This window comes from Strix uralensis, chromosome 1, assembly GCF_047716275.1.
Source record: "Strix uralensis isolate ZFMK-TIS-50842 chromosome 1, bStrUra1, whole genome shotgun sequence".
NCBI lineage: Eukaryota > Metazoa > Chordata > Aves > Strigiformes > Strigidae > Strix > Strix uralensis.
The window spans coordinates 147638826-147665997 of NC_133972.1; the positions used below are offsets into that span (position 1 = coordinate 147638826).

Sequence of the window (27172 nt, forward strand, 5' to 3'; positions counted from 1 at the left end):
TATGTCCTTCCCCCTGGCAGAGATAGTTACACACCCTGTGAAACATCTTCCTTTCTTTGCAGCACATGCATACCTCGATACTAAGATAGTTCAGTCATTTCTTACCTACTTATCTGTGCCATAACGTGATGTGCTCTGACCTCTCTTGCTCCATGACTAGTGCACAGTGACTTGTTGCCTCGGGATTTTCTAGTACTGGATTAATTTCATGACCTTTAGTAACTAGAGATAAGACAAAGAACTCCAATGGTCCTCTTTGCTTTTGAAATAACTCCCACAGGGAAAAAAATTTTTTTTTTTTTTAACAGAAGAATATTTCTTAAATCAAAAGAGTTCTGAAACTAATGTGCAGGGAACCAAGCACAAAAAGCAGATGTTCTGGATGATGTCTGGGCACAGGATCTCAGTCAATTACTTTGCTAGCATTCTAACAATCGCAAATGCTCCTGCACCTGTTGCTGTACCATAAGAGTAGACCCACTGTGCAACAAAAAATGCCAGAATTGGGTCAGTACATATGAACCTTTCAACAGCAAAAAAAAGCCCAGCAATTGCTATCACTTAGGTTGGGAAGAGAGCCAGTTGTGGAACATGAAGTCTTTTCAAACCTCCACAGAACACAAATATTTTGTGAAATTACCAGATAAATATCTTCTTTTGGTTATTATCTGTCACATTTTTGTCTGGGGATACCACATAACAGAGAGATACTGAATGGACTTGTTTTAATTTCACTGTTATATTTTAAAAGCTCACACAGAATCAAAATCAAGACACGCAACTACCTAAACTGCCTCATGTGGCAGAAAAAGATTGACGTCTACATATATTTAAAAATAAATATCTGGAGAAAATAATAGGATCAGACCTAGGATTTTAACAGTGGTGAATACTTGGAAGATGTATCATCACATCTCAGCATGCCTATGAGGTAGATACGTGAAGTCCCCACTTTGCAGTTGAGAAATCAAGGCAAAACCAACACATTAGCGTTCCTTATCCATTATCACAAACAAAAGGGACCTATTTCATACATGGGCACTCCTAACTCCTGGAGACAACCAAATTTTGAACTGGCTAGCAAAAACCTTGATTTATTTTATTTGTTTTCCTTCTCCTAAAGAAATGTTCATTCTTGCTTTTTAACCATAAACATGAAGATTTACTGTTAAAGTTCTCTTTTATTTTAAATGGATTGAACTTTTTTTTTGTGCACAGAACAGACATGTTTAACTTTTAATGTATGTATTAAACATGGCTCTACACAGCTTCTTAATTTTTTAGAAGTTATTATAGAAAGTTATTATAGAAGTTATTATAGAAAACTATAGAAAACTATGCCTTGTAATTTGGGTTTATAATGGCATCAAGCAACATTTGGACAAATACTTAAACTCAAATTGAAGAAAAGCAGAATTTGTAAACTTTTAGTTCAACACAAGTACTTTCAATATGCTCAAGACATTATTATAAACAATCTTTATCAAACCATGTAGCAAAAAGTAATTGGTTTATTGGAAGAATCAGGACCTTTCTATGGCTAGGTCAAGTGTACAGACTGCTTCTGGTGACCTGAAAACACAACAACTAGTTTTTAGGAAGCTGGATACAGAATGAAGAACTGACATTCTCCCTACTGTGAGCAGGAAGAGATCGGGCTCCTAAGGCAATTCAAGCATACTCATACAGACTCTGAAACCAAAATGGCCTTGGACACAAAGACTTATGCAGAGGTTCAGCTCTGACAGCAGAAGCAGTTCTGTCAACGTGCAGTAGCACATTTCTCCCAGCATCACTGCTGGGGCCTGCAGACAGACTTCTATACCTCTACATGTGAGAGGTACAAACCAGTTCTCAACCAGAAGCCAGATATATATGTTATATATATATGACTGCAAAGAAACGTGGTATTACTAGCTTACAGTCCCCTAAAATATTGCACTTCAGTGTCTGGAATATGCTCCTACTCTTGTTTTGGACTGGACCTTATATCCTTCAAGATTTAGGTAGTGTCTTAGCCTCCTCCATCAGCTTTATAATCACAGATAGGAATAGGAGAACATGTTTTTTTACCCAGCTGTCAGACCTGTTTTCCACTTTGAAATGAACTGTTCTAACCAGAAAAGGAAACATTATCTCTGCACCTGCAAAAGAAACTACAGCTCCAAAAGGCTGTTTTATCATTTCAGTGCTCACTCCAGGTAATTAGTTAATATTTTCCATTGCTGGATGTTCCTATTTTCTTTGAAGCTTTAGCAACAGAAATATTTCAGTATCATAATTTAAATTAAAAAGGCTTCATTAGAATATAGTACAACTATACTTTGATGCAAGTTTTTATAATCGCAAGTTTAGCTATTTACAGACATATTTAAGAAAAAAAATTGAGACAAATTTTTGTTCAGAGAGTCTGAGTAACTCAAAATCATCAAATCATATATTGATACTGATGCTCAAATATGCACAGCACATCTACTGAAAAACAGTGTTGGCAGTGCTGAACATGTACACCATGTACCACTTAAATTTAATAGACTAAATCCTGCTTGATAATAATACAGAAAATGTGCACAAGAAGGCTTCCAGCCAATGAAGGTTTCTGCAGGTGAATGATCTTATCTTCCTCTGAACCAGAATTTGTAGAAAGATAAGCAATTCGATGACTATTTATTATCTGTAATAGATCAGTGCTCCCTGGCGTAAGGCACTGTACAAACACATGGTGAAGAGAAGCTCCTTTCCCAGAATTTTTATTACAGAAGCGCCAATATTGGCTTCTGACTGCAACGTAGTGTTTGGTAGACCTAGCAATCTGTAGTGGATCTAAACCAGACAGGATATACAGCATGGGAAGGTTTCAAGAAGGTTTGAGTGACTTGCATATGATCAGGTAACAGATCAGAGGCAAAGTTGGGAGGTCTGGCTTCACAACAAGTCTTTGGGACAGAAGGAACTGAAGAGCCCAAGAGTCTCTCCCTTGCCACGGTAATGCTGTGGAGCACAGCAGAGATCCTAGCTCTGGTCCTGGGAAGCGGTATTGCCATGTTAGCACAGTCTTGAAGGCAAAAAAGCATCTTTGCTAAATTTGGTCCCAGATTGCTTTGGTCTACAATAAATACGTATATAAAAATTACATGTATTTGCTGGGTGCTCCGGAAAGAAATACAGAAAGCCTTCCATCTGGTCCCTGCTCAGCAGACAGCTTGGTTTTTTTCCTGCCACAGAGTCAGTAAGCAGTTTGGCTGTGGGAATACATGTCCTTAAAAATACTGAAGTACCTAACTATTGCCTTTGAGCATTCAGCCATGTATGAGCACGTGTCCTTCACCCCTCTTGTCATCAGAAAACCACTACTTATCCAGGGGTGCAAAAACAAGTAATCTTTTCATTTTGCATCTACCCATACTTACTAAGCTGAACAAGTTGAAAAATGGCAGAATCGGGCTCAAATAACAACCATACGCTACCAATGCCAAGACAAAAAGAGCATGTAACGCCACAGAGTCCTTGCGAGACCATCTGGTCTTTGTCCTGCCATGGCGACTGCAGTATGGCGCCTTAGGGAAGAATGAGTTAAAGCAGTGGGTGGTGGGAAAGGGTTACAACAAATATCACAGGCTCCTCAGGGGTCTCTAAAGGATGTGGAGGAACTTTCTTTTGAGTGGAGAAGGATAGAAAAAGGAAGACAGGGAAAAACCCACAGCAGTAAACCCTTCACATAAATAATCTCATTAAAGCCACCCTCATTTAAACTCGTTATGAACACACACAGTGCACACTCCTTTTCAATAAACATCTCAAAACAGGAGGAAAAAAAAAGATTGTATGACTTGTCCTGGTATTTGTCTGTGTGCAGCAAACAGTTGCACACAGGCTTTTTCTGCAAGACCGACATACACGTGTATCCTTCGCTTTTGAAAACAAACTTGTTTCTTCCATCAGGAAGACTGGTGATATTTAACCAAGCAAACAAATGGAGTTGTGCAGTCTCAAAGAGACAAATTCCTGAATGATAATTAGGAAAACGGACTCACATGCTGGACATCTTGCGTGCAGATGTCTTTTGGCAAAGCTTTCCCTGGCTCACAGCCAGCACCAGCTTTAATATGTATCTTAAGATCAACTGAAGCACTGAATATAAACTAGTAGCTCTGCAGAGGAACGATAGAATTTGCACTTCTTTCCAGGGTGCAAAAAGTGCAACTTTTTTTACACTTCTAACAGTATCAGTTACATGCCAGCGATACTATGAATATTTGCAGAAGTTTTTGAGCTAATGAACCCTGGGTTTTTAAGCTAAAATTTCAAATCAGGGTTGGGGGTAGGGGAACCTGTGTTAAATGACTGCTCCCTTCACAGACACACATGAGCATCTACCTAGGGGGCTGAAGAACTAGGCTAAAGATGAGGAAGATTTTTACCTTCACGTTTAATCTTTCCTTTCTGCTGTGCAGATGAATAACTAATGAGAAACATGAACACTGCTGCTTCCAAATTCAAATGTATGGAAGACACAAGACGTGAGTCTTTCACTTCGTACTCAGTTTAATTCAGCAATTCCATAAACATCTTCTGCCAATTTAAAAAATATGGTAATACAAAGCAATTTTGTTTGCTCTAATTCTGGTGCCAGATTAGGTAATTAGAATGGTGTCTAATATCCTTCCAGTAAATGTTTCTCCATAAATGCAAAATGGAATCGAGGGTCTGCGGGTTACATTAGCTTAATGAAAACAAGACTTTAATGCATATTGTTACAGCAGCGTTTGAATGCACTTATTAAGGCCTGTGTTCCCACAACCATATGGTTTTTGTCATTAATGTATCCTTTGAGGAAAAGCACTAAAATTAGAAAAAAAGTTGCATCTTTGATTCCAATGATCCCAACTAAATGATATGGTAACCATATGGTGTGCCGTACTGATAGAAGAATCTGGAAGTGTCCTTGTAAGCTTTTTTTTTAAAAACATTTTTTTAGTATTTTTTTTTTCGGCTGCCAACTTGACCCTGAAGAGAGCCATTTTTACAGAGCAAAGAAACTGGTGGTGTTCACACAGGAAATGGCATTCAGATGATTAAATTCTTACAGAGAAACAATCCCTTCTTGGAGGAAAAGAAACAAAAAAAACCAAATCAAAACAAAAAAAACCCACAACACCTCCCCCACTCCCAGTCAGAACTGCTTTTGAAGAAGTGAATTAAGAAAATGCTTCTTCAAAGAACAATGTTAAGTAATGTAAAGGTACAATAAAATATATATTATAGATATAATAACAAAATCCTTATTCTAAATATTTCATTTTTATGTTTTATTAATAAAATATATAAGACTTGTATTTAAACTTTTAATTTAACACAGTCTTGCACGTTGAAGAAGCAATGGCCAATGAGTCATTTATGAGAGATAAAAAATTACTGATTTGGGCAAATTATTAAATGAGTTTTTTAGAACAGTATGCTTTTTTCCCTAAAGAATTTGTTCTCGTTTGAAAATTTCTACTTAGGACTCAGTAAATTGGGTGTCACAAATTCCACCACCTCCCCGCCCCACCCATCAAGATTAGCTTGTAAATTATTTTAACTGTTTTAACTGAAATCAAAGGAATCCTGGACAGCTAGCTGCGATTACTGACATCAAAAATAGCATTAACTCCTCTTGCTCATCCTCCACACACAATTGCCCATTTCTCCTGTCCTCTCCCATGGAGCGTGCATGTGTGCACAGCAGAAAACAACATTCTCCTCATCTCTGTATTTCATAACTTTTCATCTCCCTTAAATTGATACATCCTAGTCTGAAACATCTCTAGTTCCCAAATAATTATGGAAAGGACTATCACCTATGCAGAAAACCATACCCAGTCCCTTGCAAAATGTCAAATCTAATTAAACTCTTAGAAGGATTTCAGTGCTATGCAGAACCTTAAGAGGGGTGGATTCCACATTTAGAGCATGCTCCAGACAAATAAATCAATTCAAAACACTCTATGTCATACTCTTACTGTGTATAGTCAAATAGGCTGAAAGAAAAAAATCCAGTACAAATAATGACTTGACATGCAGCTCTCCCCCTCTTATGTCAGATTTATGAGACCTGTATTTAGAAGGGTGAGAATATGAGTCCATACCACACAGCACTCCCCTGGTCAGAGGCTTGCAGGCTGAATGATAAACTCTTTAGTGCCAGCTTCTAACAAGCTCCTGGCACCAAACTCAATTAATTCTGAAGTGGCTTTTAAAAGGAACACAAACTAGATGCCATGAAAGTAAACCAGAATGATTTAAGCTGGGATATCAGAGTTGATACAACTGCGAGTGGAAAAGCATGTTCAATTCCGAAAAGAAAGCGTCTGGCAACATACCAAGGTAACAGCTATACTATCTGCATAGAGCCCATTTGACACAGCCAGCCAAGAAGGGGAAAAACATGAAAGCAAACCCATTGAGGATACTAGTGCTTCAGGACCAGAGAATAGCTAGGAACGCTTGCACACGCTGACTAAAATAATGCAAAATGTCTACCCACACACTGACAATGGAAAAAAATATGGCAACAATAAATACCTTATCTCTGAGAAAATTCATCTCCACAGCAAAACTAAAACAGAATACAACATGCTCTGAGAAGGCAACCTGGACTGTTCAGAGATCACGGCAGTTCAGAAGAGGGAGTTTACTGACAGGTGAGAGGCAGAGTAACTTCCTGACTTCAAAGAAGATTTTGCTTCCCTGATTCCTATTTTGCACATCCTGTGTTTTATTTTATTAATTGGCTTTTGGATGAGACTTTAACTTCTAATAAAAGATGCATAAGCATAAACCAGCAGACACAGTCACCAGCCTTCTTAAGACACCACGTTTGTACTGGTGGCTGGAATAAGAAGAAATAATTAGTCTTTTCCTCGTATGGCAGCATCACAATCTCATTGTGGACTAATGATCAGCAGTACTTTAGAAAAGGGCTGGTAGCAGGAATTCCTGACATCCCCTTACTCTGAATCACTCAAAGTTTGCAGAACTCTAGCTTTTTGCAAGCACATGACATTATTATATTTATAACCAAGTCTCAGGACTTGGTTTGTAAGAGCTTCTATACCTACAAACTAAAAATATAAAACAAACAACAGTGATTACAGAATTAGGGAACCAACAGTTCCTGTGAATAATCAGAAATGGTCCCCGAACCATACACTCAAATGCAGTTCCATGCACTCAAATGCAGTTCCATGCACTAAGCTATGGAAAGAAGCCCTTAAATGTTATTCATTTTCCTGACTCTCTTAAAAAGAAAAACTGTAACACACATCTGTGACCTAGCAACAATATGGTTTGAAATACTTTCCAGATCACTGAACTGTGCAATACCTTTAAAAATGGGATGACAAAAGGTCGCAGTGGGAAGTTAGTAGCTTCTTGCAGTTTGGAATGAAATTCTTCAATTGTCAAAGTGGAATTCTGTTGAGAAAAAAAAACTGTCTTGGTGACAAAATAATGAAAACACTTAGCAAGAGAAACAGTAACCAAAGCACTCTGAAATTGCTTAATAACTCATTCTTGATATTGATAAGAGGATAAAGAAAAGCATGCCACATATTAAATTATTACCTTATTAAAATACTCAAAGGAAACCACCAGCATCTCAGACAGTCAGTGCCTGTTGCTTAGAGTACAGTTTAAGCTCTCAGGTGCTAGGCACGGAAATGCTTTCACATTTCAAACATCAGTTAAAGCTGCTTTTCTCAACTTTTTTTTCTATTAGAGCCTCTTGTAATTTTGTTCCCAGTGCAGAAGTGGTAATAAACATGCACACACAAAAAATCACACTTTTTAAAGGCACATTCCTTGTTTGAGGAAACAGGAAAACTGCACTTTGCCTCCTGTACTTACTTTACTATGTTCTAGGCTATGTAGGAAAGTCATTACTTTGCAGCTGAAGACCACATGGTGCAGAGGGTTGATCAAGGGAATAATGTGAGATGCGGACCAAGGAAAAGATCCTAATTGGCTCTTCAGAGCTCAGATGAAGGCAGAAACCAACTGTAATTAACAGTGGGCAAGCGCTTCTAATCTGAAAATCAAGGGCAGGTAGATGCTCCGAAAGCTGTCTTTAGTTTCTTTACTAGTTCCCCTTTCCACAAGCAAAACCACATTAAACGGGCATTTTGACTATGGAAGCAAATAGAGAGTAGGACTTACTGAAGTTACAATGCCTACATTAAACTTCCTTTTGACATGGCCTCAAGTGAAGGGGCATCCACTGCTGTCAGGTAGGGTTTTATGAAGATGCAAGCAGATGACACCTGAGCCCTAGTACTAAACAGTGCTGGCAGTTGTTGCTCCCAATGAAGTCAAGGGCAACTGCAGCTGCTCAGAACAGATATAAAACAGAGCACCACAACAGCTTTTTTCCTGGTACATCTAATTATTGCTGAAGGAGATACATGGGAGACAACAATGTCTGGTAGAAAGAGGACTTTACTGGGAATAAAAAGAATCCTGGGCCAGATTAACAACAGTTTGCCTGTAAAATAGCAGCCCAACTTGACAGATGTGGATAAGAAAAAGCTGAAATTTTAATTCAGCCATATAATCACATAAAGATAACCTTATAAATAAGGTGACTTAGGTAGCAGCAATGCACCATCAGGTCCCTCATTGTTGGGGTCAATGAATACTGAGAAGAGGCTTTCCTCTGCATAACCACAGCCCAAACATATATTCAGCTCATCCTTTTAACCAGTGTTCTGCCACTATGTATGTAGGGCACTCTCCATTTCCCAGCCAACTAAACTAGGCAAGCCAAACCATATTTTACTACATTATACAATTCAAGGTATGTCTACATTAGGTGTGCTGCCAATACAGAACAAAAACCCTTTCACACCATTACAGCATACTACTATACTGGCAAAAAGAGTCAAGTCTGTATCTGGTCGGGAATAGCTGCCACTCATGGGAAGTTAGTCGAGTTACTCGTGTTAGCTCCGGCAGCAAGAGCCAGCACTTCATTCTTGCATGTTTGGTATCCTTAAAAGTATGATATATGCAGTGTATGTGACCCACTCTATAACAAACATGTCAAACATAAAAGGAGAGAAAAAGATCACAGTTATTATATATTTGGTTTTTTGCTTACCACAAGTCCTAGCACAAGGGTACGCACTCTCTCCCCAATCTCTGGTGAAATGTCATTGCCAAACTGCTGTAAGGTTGTAAGAAATCTCTTCAGTTTGCTGAGTTGCCTAGCTCCACAAGCTGGCGGTAACTGCTGGTTAGCCAGAGAAGAGGAAGAGGAAGAGGATGGCCCATTGCTAAAGCCATTAGGAGGAGATGGAGCTCCATTTAACGCTGTTGGTGAATGGCTAGTGCCATTGGTTACTGAAAGAAAAAGAGAGAAGGGAGGATAAAATAGGGGGGGGAGAGGAAGAAGACAGAGGGGAAAATCCATCAGCTTATGTTTTCTGTGTTTGACCTCAAAATTAAGTTGCGTAATCAAAGATAATTAGCCCTTTGACAGAGAGACACTCTGCAGTTTATATTTATTTCCCAGTAGCTGGTAGTGAATGGTGTGTGGACTGGAAGTAACAGCAGCTGCCTCTAGCACAGTCCTCTCAAAACACTCTTGGACCTGAAAAGCATCATTCAAATACCAGCCTTTTGTCAGAGGATTTTAAAAAGAGAGAGGGGGGAACAGAGAGAGAAAGAGCATGACTGCATGTATGATTGAAGACCAAAAAAATTGCTCTTTGGGGTAGAAAAAAATGTGCAGACATATTTCACGAAGCCTCAGTTTATCTCTGAATATTTTTACTTGTGTTTTGTACACACAACTGACAGCTGTGTTTATAAAACAGGACTTTCACGTTTTAACCTTACACCACCCAATGAGAAGGTTATTTTTTCCGATACAGATTTTCTAGTTGCTAACATATGGAGCACGCAAAGTTGTTTGTGCAGGTACAAATGGTGCCATGCTCACTGTGGCCTGAAGCCTTGCAGCTAGGGCATGAAGCTAGACTTCAGAAGGCTTCTCAGAGACCACGAGCAAATCACTCAGCTTTCATGTGCCAATACCATATCTCTGAAAAAGATAAGAAAGCATTTTCCTCCTGTTGCAAAGTTGCTGTGTGAATAACTATCTAAAGTACTAAGTGTTCAAAATTTATGGCAACGAGATTCATGCAGACATACCAAAGACAACAACAGAGTTTTTTGGCAGCGATTTCAGTTTGATTCTTATCCACACTTCAGAAGAGAGCAGAGAATCAAACTGAGGACATCCTTTTCCACCCAGGTTACTTGGAACAGCAACAGTCAAACACACTCTGTTGGGGTTGTTTGAGTCTGACTCGCCAAAATGACAGTGAATAGCAAGAAAAAGGACAGCTCCCTAGAAATATGAATGTACTGGTACACTGGCAGGCGTGGGCATGCAGCCCGCAACTGTACCCAGCAGCAGCCATGCTCAGCTGGCCATTGCCCTGGAGAAATCTGCTGATTTCTTTCTGGGAAATCGCTCAGAACCCATCCCAAAAAACATAAAAAATCAGGAATTGGTCTACAATCAAAACCACATAGGAGTATTAGTCTAAGTTGCTTGTTATTTAAAAGCATAACCATGGCAAGCTTGAAACTTAAAGAACTTTTAACATTTCTTAATGACCAGACTCTCTGAAGCCAAACATTCCTTTCCCCTTGTCACTTTCTTCATCAGTCATCTTTACTTTTTGACAGCAAACTCTTTGTGAGGGTGGTCACCTATTACTAGATTCAAATCACTACCCTATTATCAGATTTCAATCACTACCACAACACTTTTGAAGGAGCTTTTGCCCTAGTGACTGAAGTGCCCTTCTGGAAGTATTACAGAAAAATCTATCTGAATGGTTATCTAGTTTCTGCTTGTGTTTTATCCTAGTTTTTGTTGCCTATTCTTGTAGCGTGGGCTAGGGAGAACAAGAAGTGGAAAAAGCAGAAATAGAAAGAAGTTCAGCAAGCTCAGCTCCACATGCAGCTTCAAGCCATGCTCTGAGCACTGAAGTAGACTGAGAAATCTGAGTGATTGCAAGGATATTCTGATTGCAAGGATATTCTGATTGCAAGGAATTTGCATAGCCAGAAGTCATCATACCATGAACTTAGTAAATGAGGACTGGGAAGAATAAGAACATGTCCTGCTCTAGACTGACACCACCCAACAACTCAGTCACTGGTAAGGGGCTGCTCTAGGCAGAGAGTCCTGGGTCTATGGTCAAGAAAGAAGAGAACAAGAGTTCATTACCTAGGATAGATAGGAGGAGGAGAAAGGCAGGTAAAATTTCTCCCACAACAAAAGAAATATAGAAATACTCCCCAAAGGCAGCTTCCCTAAAATTTTTTTTTAAAAAAATAGCCCACTCCATACTAATAATATTATCTCTTTCTTTATAAAGTCTGAATTTGCCAACTGGCAAAGACCTACATAATTTCTAAAACAAAACCATGTTATTAATAAAGCAAAATTTAGCATTTAAAATTTCAAACTAATATATGTCAAGAGTTTTTAATCATCTAAACCAAAGAAAACAAGCATACTCTTGACCAGAAAATAAGGACGATCCTCCTGGCCTACAGTCATTCCCGCTGTAGTAATAACAAATGTAACAGACACTCCAACAGAAGTGACTGTTTACTGTACAAGCTGGAACCACTAAGGCCAAACTCCAAGATCTGACAGGGTAAAAGGCAATTAAATTAGACTTTTTTTAGACTTTTAGTCTTCATATAAACAGCCCCAAAAAGCCTGCTATGGTTCACACACCTTCCAAAGTGCTGAACCCAATGAAATAAACAAACATCCAGAAATCTTGTGAGTATAATGAGAATTATAAGAGTGATTAAAGCAGAAGATTGTCCTATTCCTTTTATGATTGCCAAAGATTATTCTGAACTGTGCAAAGGACATCACACTGGAAAGCTTAATCTGTAAGAGCCCCATACTGCAAAACTTTAGACCAAAGCAGCTCCTTGGATGATTCAGGTGCTGGAGTTAAGCAAACCAGACAAATCTTTGCGGGATTTAGGTCACTGGGTTAAATTTGAGTTTACGCGAATAGCTGGCACAAACCCTCCTCACTGTTTAAGTTCGATGTAAATCGTCAGGACAGGGTTCCTGGGATAAGTAGTACAAAGGCCTCCAGCTGGCCTTCTGCATAGAGGTGAATTTTAAATAAGGCATTTAACAGACAGAAAGGGACTAAACAGACATAGGCAAGACAAATAGAAGATGCTGCCTTCATTCTGTTTAGGCATATGTATTCTACTGTTCTAAAAATGTTTTATTTAAAATGTGAAATGTAAACACATTCTCATGTTTATACTATTACAAGGCAGTATAAAAGAGACCAAGAAATTTGCAGCTAAATCTTGGTAAGAGAAATGTGGATCATTTCATGGCTGTGAAAAGAATAGTCCAGACAACATGCCAGATTCAAATCTCAGTTACACTGATACGAATGCAGAGTAATTCCACCAAGACTAGTAGAGTTTTTTGTGTGTTTACATCAATAAACTGAGACAGAGATGCAGGCCCAAGTGATTTTGAGAAGTGGTCACAGACTCTAAATCTCTAGATAAAACAATAAAAGGCCTTTATCTTTAGTTTTATATCAATATTAACTAGATATTATATAGCACTTAAATCAGAATTCTTCATTCAGTCATAAGTGGGATGAAGATAGGTATTTTCCTTATGAATTGACCCCACATTAAAAACATAAACAAACCCCCTAAAGTTTCTATACAGAAGGGAATGGGATCTTTTAAACAACAGAATGGCATAAAAGAGAAGAAGTTCTGTACCTCTCACAGAAGGACTGATCTGAGCATTAAGTACATGGGAAACCAGTGCTTGCTGTTCTTTGACACTGCAGCCAAGTTGTCAATGAAACAGCAACTAAGCTCTGAGCTGAATGTCTTAATACCTTAAAGATGCATTAATCTGTTATGATCTTAGTTTTGCTTAACAACTTTATCGCAGCACAATCAAACGGTGCTCCAGACATGTCATTCAGGTTTCCCTTCACGTATTTTGGTTTCTTACACACAGAATAGAAAGAATATGGAAGAAAAGGAAGAAAATAAGTCTAATTACACGTTGTGGGCGTGAATGAACTGGTTCTTGGAGCTCCTTGGGTAGTGGGAGGAGGTGGCATGGTTGGAGGCGTCAGCCTGGATTGTGTCTTCACATCCACAGGTGAGTCTGGCATTGTGGAATGCTTCTCAGTGCGATCTGCAACACATACCACAGGAACACACCAGTTTACTTCCCCAAGCACACCCCCTCTGACAAAAACTTAAAAGCTAATGCAAGAAGTGAGCCATTTCAGCATCTGCCACGAAAGACTATACCTGATTATCTACTCTAGTGTGCTCTTCCCAAATTACATCATCTAAACCTTACTTAAGAAGGTGTGACACAGATGGTAAGACCTCATTTGTAGCGGTGCTGCATTATCTCTTGGGTTTATTTCTAGCATGTGCAGATGCTACCTCCCAAGCATTCCTGGAGCTGCAATAATGCCACCTCCCTTCAAGGCTCTCACATTAGCCAGGAGTTAAAAACAGAGAGACAGGAAGGTAATAAATCCCCTTATGACATCTCTTCCAGAACTAAAACCTGAAGCTCTTTAGTACAGGTGAGATATTCGGTGGGATATCAGTTGAAGCCAGCTCTCTTCATGTCTCTTCTTTGTAACACCTGCTGCCCTTCCATCGCTTCCCTTTGTAATCATGGAGAGATACTTATGTTAAATACCACACACCTCCTGGATCACTTTACCACCCTGCCCCTGGATATTCTCACATTCACCATAAGATAAACACAACATGCCAAAATCATCACACATACATACCATTGTTTTTAAAAAAGCATCTAAGTCTGCACCTTCACACAGTAAGAACAAGTTTAATGTTCAAAACCAGCAAGATAAGTAGAAACATACCTCCCCAAGAAAACTAAAGGCAAAACCAGGCAGAAAACCTAACAGTTCTCTTGCGACTAAAGATCTAAAGATGCAAGATACTTGATATAGAAGCTACAGAAGTATCTTATTTTTCAACATCTTTTTGGACACCTCTATGTTAAAATTTTTAAAAACCCACCCAACCCCTTCGGTTTCATTTATCAAGAATGAGCAAAATATGACAACATTTACGAACTGAAAGTAAAATAAAGGCTTTCTTACTCATGCCAGGAGTTTAGCAATACATCTTGAGTAAAGATGAGTAAGATCAAGTTTAGCTTTTAATGGGCGTAAATTAAATTCTTCCATCCCTTCTTTGGGGGCTCAGGGTTATTTATTTTATACACTGTTCTACACGAGTCTTCCTGAGCTCCATTAAACTATTTTGCAAAGCAAGTAAGTGTCACTGCTAATGGGAAAACATGTAAGTCTGTGGTTTTAATTCAAGACAATAGCAAAGTCAGTCACGTTCTATAAATTCTGTCACTCCACTTTGCGACGTGCTTTCCTTGTTCTTACTAACAACATACAAACTTCAACCAAAAAATCATATCTAAAATTTTCGCTGAGAGACGCTAAGAGAAATTAAATGCAATGCACACATTTAACAAAGGAAGGGTATGTTTAAAAGAGCCTCAAAGCACTTAATTATCAGAAAGCAAAAAAAAAAATCCAAACCCCAAAACCCAGCAAAATTAACAATAGATAACTAATAATAGATACCAATCTTTAGCTGCCTGAAACTGAGAAGTATGTTCCAGAGATCTAGTGTGTCAGGTACTGCAATTACAGAAGCCATTTTCACCCTTTGTAGAAGTGCCTGCGGACGTTGCTTGAGTTGTCAGGGGAAAGTAATTTCATATAGAATTTAGAGACAAGTTTGGGGAAAATGAACAGTGAAACACCCCCCAGAACAGGATGAAGGGAATACAGATACAGTATTACAGGATCTGTAGTGTTGATCTAAGGTTAGTAAACTTCTGCACTGTGTAGGGAACACGATACAAAATGATTAGGTTAAATATTAAGGCTGCTACACAGACAGGTGAGGTTTGAGTTGCAAATCAAGCAATGGTAAATTATTACATTCTGGAAAACAAAAGCAAGTTTTTAAACATATTCTACACAAATTTCCTTTCCATATCACTATACTAAAACAGTTAAATCTTTATCTTCAACAAGCCATTCATTTAATATAAAGAACTATGAAAACTCATCTTGAAATGTTAATTGCTTCCTTAATAGCTGAATTCATCTCGCACTCACCTCAACCAACCTCAGCAACAAGGGAATAAATAGCTTTCAGCTCATGTTGCAACAGAGGGAAAGAGGCACAGCAGTGAGCCCAAGCCCTCCTAAATAAAGGCAAATATTTCTGCCATGCCAAGAAAGGAGAGAGAAAGGGAGGCTTGCCAGAGCTGGTGGGGAGATAACAGTGGGAACTGCTGGTCCATCTGGTTTTCATTCTGCTAACACTCACATTGAACTGTTAAGGAAGGCAGTCCAGGTACACAGATTTGAAGCATGTGGGAGCGCAGACACAGGCACAGAGGAGATGGAGGTGGGTGGAAGAAGGAGTGAGAGAAATCGAACTCCTCTAACAGTCTGCTGCTCGCAGCAAGCAGGCACAGCCTGTATCCTCCAATTCAGCTGTTGATAACTAAAAGCGATCCCGAGCCTGTAACCAACCGCATGGCTCCTGCTCTCCTTCTTTGCTGCATTTCAAAGTTCAGGTTTGATCAGAAACGCACTCAGATTGGAGGGGGGAGGCTTTTCCAAAAAGCTGGCAATGTTTTGTTACTTAAATTGAACACGGTAGTGGGAAATTGCGTGCTGGTTTTGCCCTCCAATTTCAGATTGCCATTCTACCATGATCCAACTGGTTTTTACTCTCTTGAACAGTGTCTGCCACCCAGTTTGCAGATCACTGAAATTATCCACAGACCCCTGTACTTCTCATATAAGTCTAATGACGTTAGACTTGCCTTTCCTATTTACCTTTCTCTGGACCTCTTAGGGGTAAAAAAATCCCTCTACAGGCCACTTACCTTTGCTTAACCTCTTTTTCCCCCTTGCAAAGCCCTAAACCCCACTCTGCTACTGTATGATTGCAGGCAGATAGCTTTATCTCTGGTTGTCCATAAATTCTCTAGTCCTGCCTTCTATAAGGAGATACAAGGCTCCTTTCAAGCACACCTCAAACCACTTCTAACTAGAGTACAAGATTGTCTTGTCAGAGCAGAGAGTCTCCTCGAGGAGGGGGGAAAAGGGCTTTTAAAGAAGTACAATGCCAAATGCAAAGCTCTTCCACATGCTTGGAAGACACCACCACACCACCCAGGAGAACAGCCTTTATATCCCACTTTTCTACCCTCTTTAATAGCAAAACTCCTGCAGGAGCCGTTCTACCCTTACTGCTGCTATGTACCTGTTCCTTGCCTCTACAGCTAGTTCCCTGACCTCCACGGGAGCTATGGGGCTGGGAGCACCTGTCTACAGCAGCTCTGCACCCACTGCTGTCCTACCACCCGCAGCCCCAGAGAACCTCAGCAGCTCTGTTTTTAAGAGGTAGATCTCTCAGAGGATGGAGTGGTGATGGAGCACAAAGCAGAGCCACCACTGATAAAAGTGTTACCAGTTCTTGTGATCTGAACTCCTAAAGCTTGTAGTGTCTGATACTTAGCCTAGAACTCCAGCTTCCATAAATCATTATTTATGTTTTTAATTTAAAAAAAATCCTAACCAAACCCAACAACCAACACTTCTTACTCTAATTGTTGAACAATAGCCTGATAATATGAAAGTTAAAGGCAAAACAGTATTTAAACAGAATTCCTGAGTCAAGCTTACCCTAAACCATGTCATGCATGAGGGCTTTTATGTGTAGACATTTTTGATACAAATTCCAGTGGATATTCTGCTTTCCGTACATTCAGAGATTATGAGATTTTGGGAGGGAAAGAAAGAATCCCTCAAGAGCAAAAACTGTTTTTTACATGTGAAAACCTACCTGTGTAAGATTTCATGTACATTTGCTCCAGTTTTATAATGCAGAAGCATATACATTGAACTTTCCCTGAAATTTGGAAGAGTTTTAAGGAAAACCATGTCTTAAAATGGCTTGATTTCTTGAATTCAAGAACATTTTTATGCTTTCTTCTCAAACCAAACTCCCCACTTGCAAAGCTAGTTCTGATTTTTTCTTTTTCCTGTTGGACATTTCAAACAATAATCCTGAATTAGCAGGAACACACCGGGAAGTTTCATATAGGCAGTATCCCACAGCATCACACGTTTCAGAGCACAGGCTGTGTATACAGAGAGTAACTTCTTTCAGGTGCAAAGATTTCTTTCAGTGAATCCCTCTAACCAGTGACAGACTTGCACTCCTTAGGCCAGTTTGGATTAAATGGGGCTGAAACCAGAAGTCCTCCAAACCAGAGGAGAAAGGAGACATATGCAATTCATTCTGCAGTGTTAGCTGCAATCAATTCAGGATGGAGATAGATGGTGAAATAATGGTCTAGTCCTAATCCATACACACAACTCTCTGGTGCAGTAAGAGACTTCAAATAAATTCAGAAAATATGTTTCAAGTATGCAGAGATCTAATGCATTTGCTTTGGATTATATTTTTTATTAAAAAAAAAAAAAACAACAAACACAAACATTTTGAAATATACATTCTTGAATCTCTTTCACAGCATAAAGTGAGGAACTGTGATTTTACCACAGTATTTTACTCCGTTTTAAATTAAAGAATGTTGTAAAACCAGCTTTAAATTATGATATTTCTTCTATGGATGTCTTGGTTCATGAAACTATACTGTTCTTGTCATTCATTCAGTTTTTATGGTATCACTATATTTAGCTGCTAGGTGAACACTGGTATTTACTGTAAGCACAGCCAGCTTCTGAAGACAAACAGGGAAGAGACAAAGTAAAACGTGCAGGAGCAGGGGCAGAGAGATGTGCATGTATTCAGACTGCTTTACTTCCTGTACCATAAAAGATTTAGTCCATTTTTAAAACAAGGCGGTCTTTCATATATGGCAACATTTCAGCTCACATGGCACCCGTCCAAGTCTAACGCATCAAGGAAAGCTGATGTATGGAACAAAATATGGAATATATAAATACTTTACTGATACCATTTCAATAGCCAATTCAATGTCAAGCATTTCTAGGAGTGGTGTGTTTTCAATTTCCTTTTTTAAATGAAAAAAAGTACGGTATAATACGCTGTGGCATTTATTTTACTTTTAGTTAGTGCAAACAGTTCCAGATGTATATTCAGGCATGAAAGATTCTTAAAAGACGCTCTATATTGATTGTACAGTACTCACTACTTCTGTGCCAACATGTTAAAAATAAAAACTGCCAAATTAAAAGAGCCATTGTCTTGTTTCCTTTAAACTCACAGAAAGAACAAACCCCACAAATGACACAGGATTAGAACCCACCTCCACCACCCAAATTATATGTATTGAGACCAAAATCTGTGGGATTTAATACTCATTTAATATTGATGACGGTTACCTACATGGCATTAGTCTAATTTTGATTATTTTGAGAGGAATAGCACGGAATTTGGAAGCATGTTGTGTTTATACAAGTTGTGAGTCACAGTAGTGACCAACTGGGAGACTCAAATCCACAAGTCCACCTAAGAGGGCAAATTACATAGTTTTTTCATCCATAATGCTATCATGTTACAGTCAGTAAAGAACCTTTCCTCTTAGTTTTGGCCAAGCTATGCAGCACTGTTACGAGGCAGTGTTTGTGGAGACCCACAACTCTGGACTCCCAGACCTGCCACTACACAGAGCAGGACAAGTACTACAAGGTATCTGCCTTGGTTGAAAAGGACTCATTCAAGAATGCACAGTGTAAGTTTGATATATATCGTAAAGCCTACCCACCGCATGCACTGCACACCTGGTGAAACCTAGAAGTCCTGCAATGCAGCCATAAAACATGACATCTGAACGACACCACTGCAGACTCTCTCACAGCCAAGCATGCCTGGGACTTGTTTGAGACCAGTCCAGTCTTCATTACATTCGTCTCTTGGCCCTTTTGACTTTTTCTTAATGAATAAACAAGGGCCTAACCACAATGGATGTTTTTACACTATAAACAAGTGATCTCAAACAGGCATAATACAGACATAACTTTCTGTCAGCACCAGACACAGTCACATTACTGACCTAGAAAGAAAACATCACCCAGTTTCCAGTTTCCCAGTGGAGAACTTTTACTCCCTAGGTGATTTGCAGAAGGGCAGTATCAGAAAGCAGCTCAGATACTCAGACTCCATCTTTTGTCACAAAACATTACACCTGTAAGCTTTATCCACCAGGAATGAGAATGGGTGTGGGGCAAGTGACAGATGTGCACAGCAAAGTTTCAAGACGACATAACGTTTCACTGCCCCCTTAGTACACCAGGTATGAAGCTCACATACTGAAGACCCTTTCGCAAGAGCAGTATCACAACTTTACTGCAGTCTTATCTTGGTTCTCCTCTGCTCAGATAGTTGAATGTTTCCTATCACCAGCTATTCAGAATAAATGAAAGCACACTCAGTTTACCCATTTCTTCTCATTTAATATGCAGGAGCTACAAGAAATTCTGCATCCCGGGAGTTCGCTGAAGTTATCTCAGGCCAAGTTATCAGAGCTTTTTTCAGATGTGCTAAAAAAAAGCCTTGAGAATAATGCAATCTCCACTCTGTCTCCCAAAAGCTGAATGGGATTTTTGTGCTACGGTCTCCCAGTTTTGGTAGGAAGAGCTTGTGGATGATGTAAAGTAGGTGAATGATGGACAACGCTTTGCATCATGTTCTTCATCCATAATAGTACCTTGACTGGTCCTACCATCATGACAACCAACCAAAAACACAGAAGCATTCTCTTTCATTGCAGTTCTCTAGGGTGAAAGGTTCTGAGTGGCAAAAAAATGTGTCCCACGCTCACGGCTTAGCAGCTGAAGGGCAGACAGTTACATATATCATAAAATAAGCAATGCATGAGTTCAATCTCAGAGTTGAGACAAAAATGTTATGGCTTGGCTTTGCCTGGACATATTTTTTTCTCCTGAAAGAAATAACTTGTCTTACCATATAATTTCATTTAAAAAGAGGGGGGGATTAGAAAAATAATCTTTTTCCTCTCATTTAACAATCTGATGTGTTTTGACAGTTTCCAAACTATCATAAATTCACTTTCAGTTATGAAATAATTAAAAACTGACTCCTGTCAGAATTGTACCTTTTTTAAAATGCCTCTCTTCTCCTTCCCCCTTCCTGGCTTTGCAGATTTTACCATGTAAAATCACTTGAACATACAAAGGAACACAGGGAAGAAGAATACATTCTAAATCTAGCTCTACTACTACCATAACAGTTTATGAAATACTTTAGCAAGACAGACAAGCAAAATAAGGGCCAATTGTAGCAGCTGCCCTAAGCTTCCATAAGCCCTCAGAAAATAAAGTCTACAAGTGCCCTTGTCATGGCTGAATACATATCAGTTGGCCTGTAATGAAGGCAAAGACAATGCGCATTAATTCTAAATATCCCACAAAGCACCATGAAGATGCCTCTATGTATGCATAACTAATGCAGTTAATAAGAAAATAGTCCTACAATCATTACTGAAATACTATTTTCCTGTTTACATTGTTTCCTGGATCTTTTCTACTTCATTTTGTTGACAAGCTACCAAACTAAGAACTGTGTGTTTTGAGTGGTTGTCTTTCACGTCACAGGAACTATTACTGCTATTCCAAACCAGCTCACTGAACGCTGAGACCTGAGTGAAGAACAGGTGCCCACTACCTCCAGCATGAAGAACTGAAGAACAATCGGAGCAATCTCTGGCCAAACCCACTCCTTGGCCTCCCCTACAAGCTATGAATGTGACAACCCCTCCACATTCGCAATGGCTCCCTTCACTTCTCCTATACTTACAGAGGAAACCAACGGTGTGTTAAGTCTCTCCAACCAGTAATTTGTTTCCTTTTTGTACCATCTTCTCTGGAAGACCTGTCCTTGTCAGGATTGCATGTTATTTGACAAACTACAGATAAATTTAGACTGATACACCTAAGAAACTCAAATGCCATCAGTATCAAATTGTTTGTATGCTCTTATGTACTCAATCACATGCAGCACACATCCTTCCCACTACAAGTAAGAACATTTTCTCTCCCAACACCAATTAAAATTTCCAAACTTGCTCTCCAGAGGCATATTTATATTTTAATCCAAATTAACAGTAGTTTGTTAACATACAGCTAAAAGTCTGAAGCAAAACAAATATTAACTCCTTTATTTTTAATGCACTTTATATATAAAGTTAAAACATAGCTGTACCCATTTTAGAAAAGTCCTAAGAGAGTACTGATACCAGTATTCCATTAAATTTAACTAGAAGTCTCCAATACAGACTAGATAAAATAATCTGAAATAGCTTGTTTAGATTCAGGGCAAATTTAGGTATTAAATAATTCTGCCAGCAACAAAAGTTATTATGGTTGTACTTTTTTAAAAGGCATCGCTTAGATTTATAAAACATACCAGAAGTCCTTTTGGCTCAAAAAGAATCAAACATGAGTGTAGGCAGTGCTATTTTCCATGGTTATACATCTGAAAAGATGACATAGGGATTACCAAGAAGGTAATGGATATACGTCTGGCTCTGCTTGGTTTTGAACTGTGGAATTTGTCACAGACAAGCCAAGATCCTCTAAGGTGTGGAGTGGTGTTGGCCAGTCTGGGACAGACTGCTCCTCACTTCATGGATCAAGTTCCCAAATCCCCACTCTATCAGATTGCGCCACTTTACCCATCCAAGAATCCAATTCCTCCCACTGATATTTCAAACGATGAAAAAAAGTTTGTTCTGTTTAGGCCAGATGTGCAGGCCTGTGGAGCAACATATTACCCATAAGACAGAAAGGATGGCCAGCCAAACTCCCTCTTCAGCAAGCACCAGTCCAAGGAAGGCTGCTAATTTCTGCCATCTAATGCAGATAGCTAAATTAGCAGACTAGACTCCCCATATGATCAGTGAAAAGAAAAGTTAGAGCCTCTAATTATTATTTCCTAAGGCTGCTAAGGCAGATGGTATAAATATTCCCGTATAGATTTAGGTCCTTTGCCCCACAAGAACCAGAAGCATTCAGACTACTCTAGCAGTGTGGCTGGCGTACACAAGAATTGGTGATCCTCAGTCGCCACGCATACTAACTCCTTGGTTTCTATTCAGCCAGCCAAGACTGGCTGAATATATTCACCAATGAAAAATGTATCATGAAATGTATCTGCCCCAGAAACCCTTGCTCAGGTGCTGCCATTGTTACTTAGTGCCACCACCAGCAACAGAAAGTAAAACTATAGGCTTTTCCCCTATCTCAGTATTATACACTGACAATCTTCAAGCAATGCAATTTATTACCCTAATCAGTACTTCGGCATTTGTGGAAATACACACTTTGGAAGACTATCATTTCACATCATCAGATGATGCCATTAAAGACATCTTGTGTTTACATGACTGACTGTCTCGACATCGTGTGAGAAAATACTCATTATTAGTTACAAGTCAGCTCCTCCTTGATGCTGCATGTCACACCAACTGTCTTATTTTGGGCACTGGATCAACCTGAAACCAGCAGTGTGGAGGTGGGAGGGGGGAAAGGAGTCTCAGAAACCTCACATGAAATTAAGACCCTCCATCTCAAATACTTTCCTAGGTGAGGTAACATTGCTATTGACAAATAAGCTCACAAGCAAAACAAATGTTACCATTAGCAAAAACAAAAGCATATTTCAAATCAATTGTCTGGCCTAATATATCACATGCATACTTAAAAGTTAATATGAAATAATATAACCACGTAAAGGAAGAAGGAAAGGAAGAAACTTGTGTATGTCATGTAAAAATCAGACTAAGAAATGTAAAACCCCCTTCTGAAGCCAGTGAATTCACACAAATTCACACTGGCACAGAAATAAAGTGATCTCACCCAGGAAGAGAGGTGCTGGGTTAGCCTTGCAGACCCCAGCCCCAGAAACACTCAAGAATATGTGCTTAACTATAGATACTGGAAACAGCTGTAGGTAAACTAATGAGACCACGCACAGAGCATACAATTACACGCAATGTTTCTAGATCTTAAAGCATCACAGCAGTCTTAGTCTTCTTGCACAATAAAACTTAAAACTTCCTTTTTTTTAAAGTATCTTCTCTTTGTTTTGAATTTTAAATCAGACTGCAACCAAAAAAAAAAAAAAAATCAAACAGCTGAAGCCTGAACTGAAAAAAACAGTAATTATTACAGAATCCACATAAAATATTAAAAGAATTTCAGCTATCACAGCATTGCCATGCTCAACAGTTGTACAAAACATGGTTCATTTCATGCCCAGCAGATTCAAATTAAATGTGCTTTTTTTCAACAAATACATAAAAAAAGGTTTTTATATTTATAGAATCTCATTTTCATCAAGCCAGCTAAACCCCCTACTCCAACACAGCAATTTAATATTGACCTTTGTGGATCAGTGGAGCTTCCATGGCTTACTTCTGTGTATGTGCACGTAGCTATGCATGTGCGTGTATGGGCACGTGCACTTATACAGATATTTAATCAAGTTTTACTTACTTGATTTTGTATACAAAAATACTTAAGTGTTTACTGTGATTTTATTTTTTTTTTTAATTTACATTCTGCTTTAGAAAATTCTAAGAAAGAAGTCTTGAGTTACACTGAAGGGAGTGTTCAATGGAGGGTAAACTGCAGGGCGAGAAGTCAGACACCAGGGAGAAACCACTCAGTGCTGCAAGTGCAAGAGAAATACTGACAAAGTAAAGAAGTCTGATGCATTTGAACTCTGAATGTTCAACGTGGATGCACTTAACCCTTGGTAATACGGTAAGTTTTATTGTACATGAAAAGAATCTCATGTACATTAAAAGAATCTTACAAAAAGCAGATTTAACTCTCTCTGTGCTGTGGAAACACCCTGCATTTGGCTTTGGGTCTACCCAGGTATATACATTTTGCTTCACTGAGAAGTGGGTTAACCAGAAGAGAAGCCATTTTTATGAGAAAGGGAAGAATATTCAACAGGAGGAAAGAAACTCTGCAGCAGGGCAGGTGGTGTTTGAGGGGGCAGCGGGGCAGGCTTTTCCCATAGCGTGGCAACAGCCCCAGGATGCAGCTTCAGCGTTCGCTGGTGGCACCGGAGTGTCGGATCAAAGGGTACCTGCAGAGAAACACCGCCTGGCTGGGAGCACACCTCGGCCAAGAGCTGCAGGAAATTTTTACAGGTGACTGCTGACCACCAGAGGGAGCCGATATTGTGCAGCTGCACAGGGGAAACTCCCTTTCCACGCAGAAAATTCAAATAAATGGCAAGGTACTCAGAAACCCAAACGGAGGTGCTTTAAGAAGAGTTCTTTCCAGTATCAAAAGTTAACCTCAGCTGTGCGATATAAGGAAAGCCTATGATACTGTGTATGTATACATCTGTATGTACTATTCTGTTTCCACAGTACCAAACATAGTATTTTCTCTCTAAATTTTGGCTATAAACATTTCTTCCCGAAAAGATTAACTAGGCAATACTGGCTGCAACAGAAGACCATTTTCAATGTCACCCACTGTCACCTATTTACCCCAGACAAACAAGTCAGATGTTTCCCTCCACCCCTCACCTCATCCTGTTTTAGAGATGGCTTTCATACATGAAGTACTCAAAAAGCAAAATTGCATCACGCAGCACATCAGACAGTGGTATGCCTACAATCACACACTATATCCAGTCATAGGAACCCCGATCATGCTCACACACTATAGCCATGTGTTGATACATGAATTTGAAACCTGTTTTTTTCTTCACATCCATAATCAGTCAGAGAGATCAGATGGCAAGCAGGGCAGAAACAAAGGGAAAAAATAATAGGGCGGCTCACATAGACCTTTATAAACATCCTTCTAGCACCACATACATATTAAGAAAGCTAAATCCCAATGGCAGAGACAATTCAAAAGTATAGAGAGATAGTGTCTGCACTGAGATCTCCTGTAAGGACATGTTTCTTTATAGTCTTCACTTGAGATAGAAGATGTAAAACACATCCGTAGTTGTCTGGTAGGCTTCAAACTGCTTGGATATGAAGAAATAAAGAACTGCTGAACTGCAACAACCATCCAAGGCAAATTCCAAAATTATGAAATAAAAGTTTAAGAAAGGGAAAATAGGAGTACCTGGGTGAAATACTAAACAGTTAACACGAATAATTGTCGCCAAATGAGTTCCTATCCATTATCTTTTTCATAATTATTGCAACAGAGCAAGTAGCTTCAGTAACTGTACATACAAATAAATGACCTATTAGAAACCTAACAGGTCATTTCCAAAGGTGATTATGAGCCCTGACTTACAGAGCTACTCAGTTTTGCACATAATTCTGTTCAATGTCAACAATCTGCAAAAAATTAAGATAAAACGTGTTTCCACAAGACTAAGTGGAAATAAACTTTCAGAAACTAAAACCATCACTTGAGAAGGTATGAGGTGGTGGACACTGATGAATCAAATGCAGTCATTTGCATAACTGAAATGTTAAAAATTTGCTTTTGCCTATGCTCTGTTACCAGAAGAATGGAAAGAAGAGGCAGTAATTATATGTTAGAGTTCTTACAATGCCACACGCTATAATTAAATGATGATGAGTCTAACAGCGAAAAGTCTAAGGTTAGATAGAAGGGATAAAAATCATAGTAGGTTATCAGAGTGGACATCTGCTATGGATCACAGCATGAACAGCAGAAATGTGCGGGTAGATAAAGATACCTCAACCAACTCTTTAAAGAGTTCTTGCAACAAGAGGATGCTCTTTATCACAATGGTACTTATTAGCCCTGTTTCTTAATGGGTAACTGTGCTTTCACTGTAAATGAACACGCAATAGATTTTGTAATAGAAAATATTAGAAAATTATTCAGAACCACCATTTAGGTAGAGCAATAAAGAACAGACATGCAGCTTCCTCAGTTGCTGAGGTTGTTAAGAAACAGTAGGAGACACAGTAACAGATCCTGGCACTCCCACTGTAAATGGCTTGGGCATATTGTGAAGAAGTTAACTGAGCAAAACCAGAATAGGTTCAGTTAAAATGTGCACGGAAAAAAGGTAAGATCAAGCATACCAACCTACATCAACCAGAGGAAACAAAAGAAATACCAGATTTCATTCATATCAAATAGATAAATGAGAAAACAAAACTATAAAAATCTTTGATCTTAATTAAAATTGAAAAAAGCTTGTGACAACTAACAAATAGCTTTGACACTGGCATAGCTTGGGTTTAAATCTGTCTCAATGGCTGAGAAAGAAATGGGTGAGGGGGGGAGCCAAACACGGACAAAACCCCCACGATTCTGGAAACGTGTATGTGATTTTTTACAGGAAGAAGTGGAACAGAAAATGGGATACTGATACCGATTGTTCTACCCTCTTTTTCTCTTCTAGCCCAAAAAGAGAGAAAAGAAGATGTAAACAAACACACCAAGGTACTATTGCTCCATTCAGTCAGAGCTAGGATCTCAGGAGTCTCTCAACGTATTTTCCTTTCCTCCAGCGACCCCAAACCCTGACAAGAACAGGGATGAGAAACTGTATGACCTCATTGGTTCTGCAACAGCCAGCAGCCTTCTCATCTATTACTCCCCACTTCTTGTTTCTTTTTCTTATTGTTTAAAATGATCTATCTTTCTCTTTTTTTACCGTCTCAAATGTAGACTTAAAACACATGTTCTGCTCTGCATCATGTTATGTCACACTGGAACATCTCCTCAAAATGCTGAACGTCACTTGTGATTATTTATGTAAAAGCTTTGTTTTCTTTTAAACTGTGTATATTTTGTTTGACTGTATCTACTGATAGCTAAATTCCCAAACCTTTAACCTGCCATCTCAAAGAAGCTGATGCAAAAGAGTCCAAGTAGAGTTTACTGTCGGTCTGTAATGAGAGTAAAATTATAAATCTCTGTACCGAAAGCCAGCTGCTTCATTCTTAACTCTGATCCCCCCCTTTTCTTTTGCATTCTAGCTAGCATACAGCTGTAATAAATGTGGCTCTTCTCACAAGCCG

At 39.0% G+C, this 27172-nt stretch overlaps 1 protein-coding gene across 7 annotated transcripts in view; it reads right to left on the minus strand.

Annotated features, from left to right (window-relative positions):
• The window catches only part of RUNX1T1 (RUNX1 partner transcriptional co-repressor 1), a 116760-nt gene that overhangs the window by 40122 nt on the left and 49466 nt on the right, over positions 1–27172 (minus strand). For 6 of the 7 annotated variants that reach the window (XM_074884353.1, XM_074884334.1, XM_074884375.1 and 3 more), the window contains 3 exons: positions 13133–13270; positions 9137–9378; positions 7366–7455 (listed from right to left, as the gene is read on the minus strand). In XM_074884353.1, coding sequence (XP_074740454.1) covers positions 7366–7455; positions 9137–9378; positions 13133–13270 — 470 coding nt within the window. Of the gene's footprint in view, positions 1–7365; positions 7456–9136; positions 9379–13132; positions 13271–15269; positions 15306–27172 lie in introns of those variants that run through there. The other variant, XM_074884381.1, reaches the window with a different exon arrangement.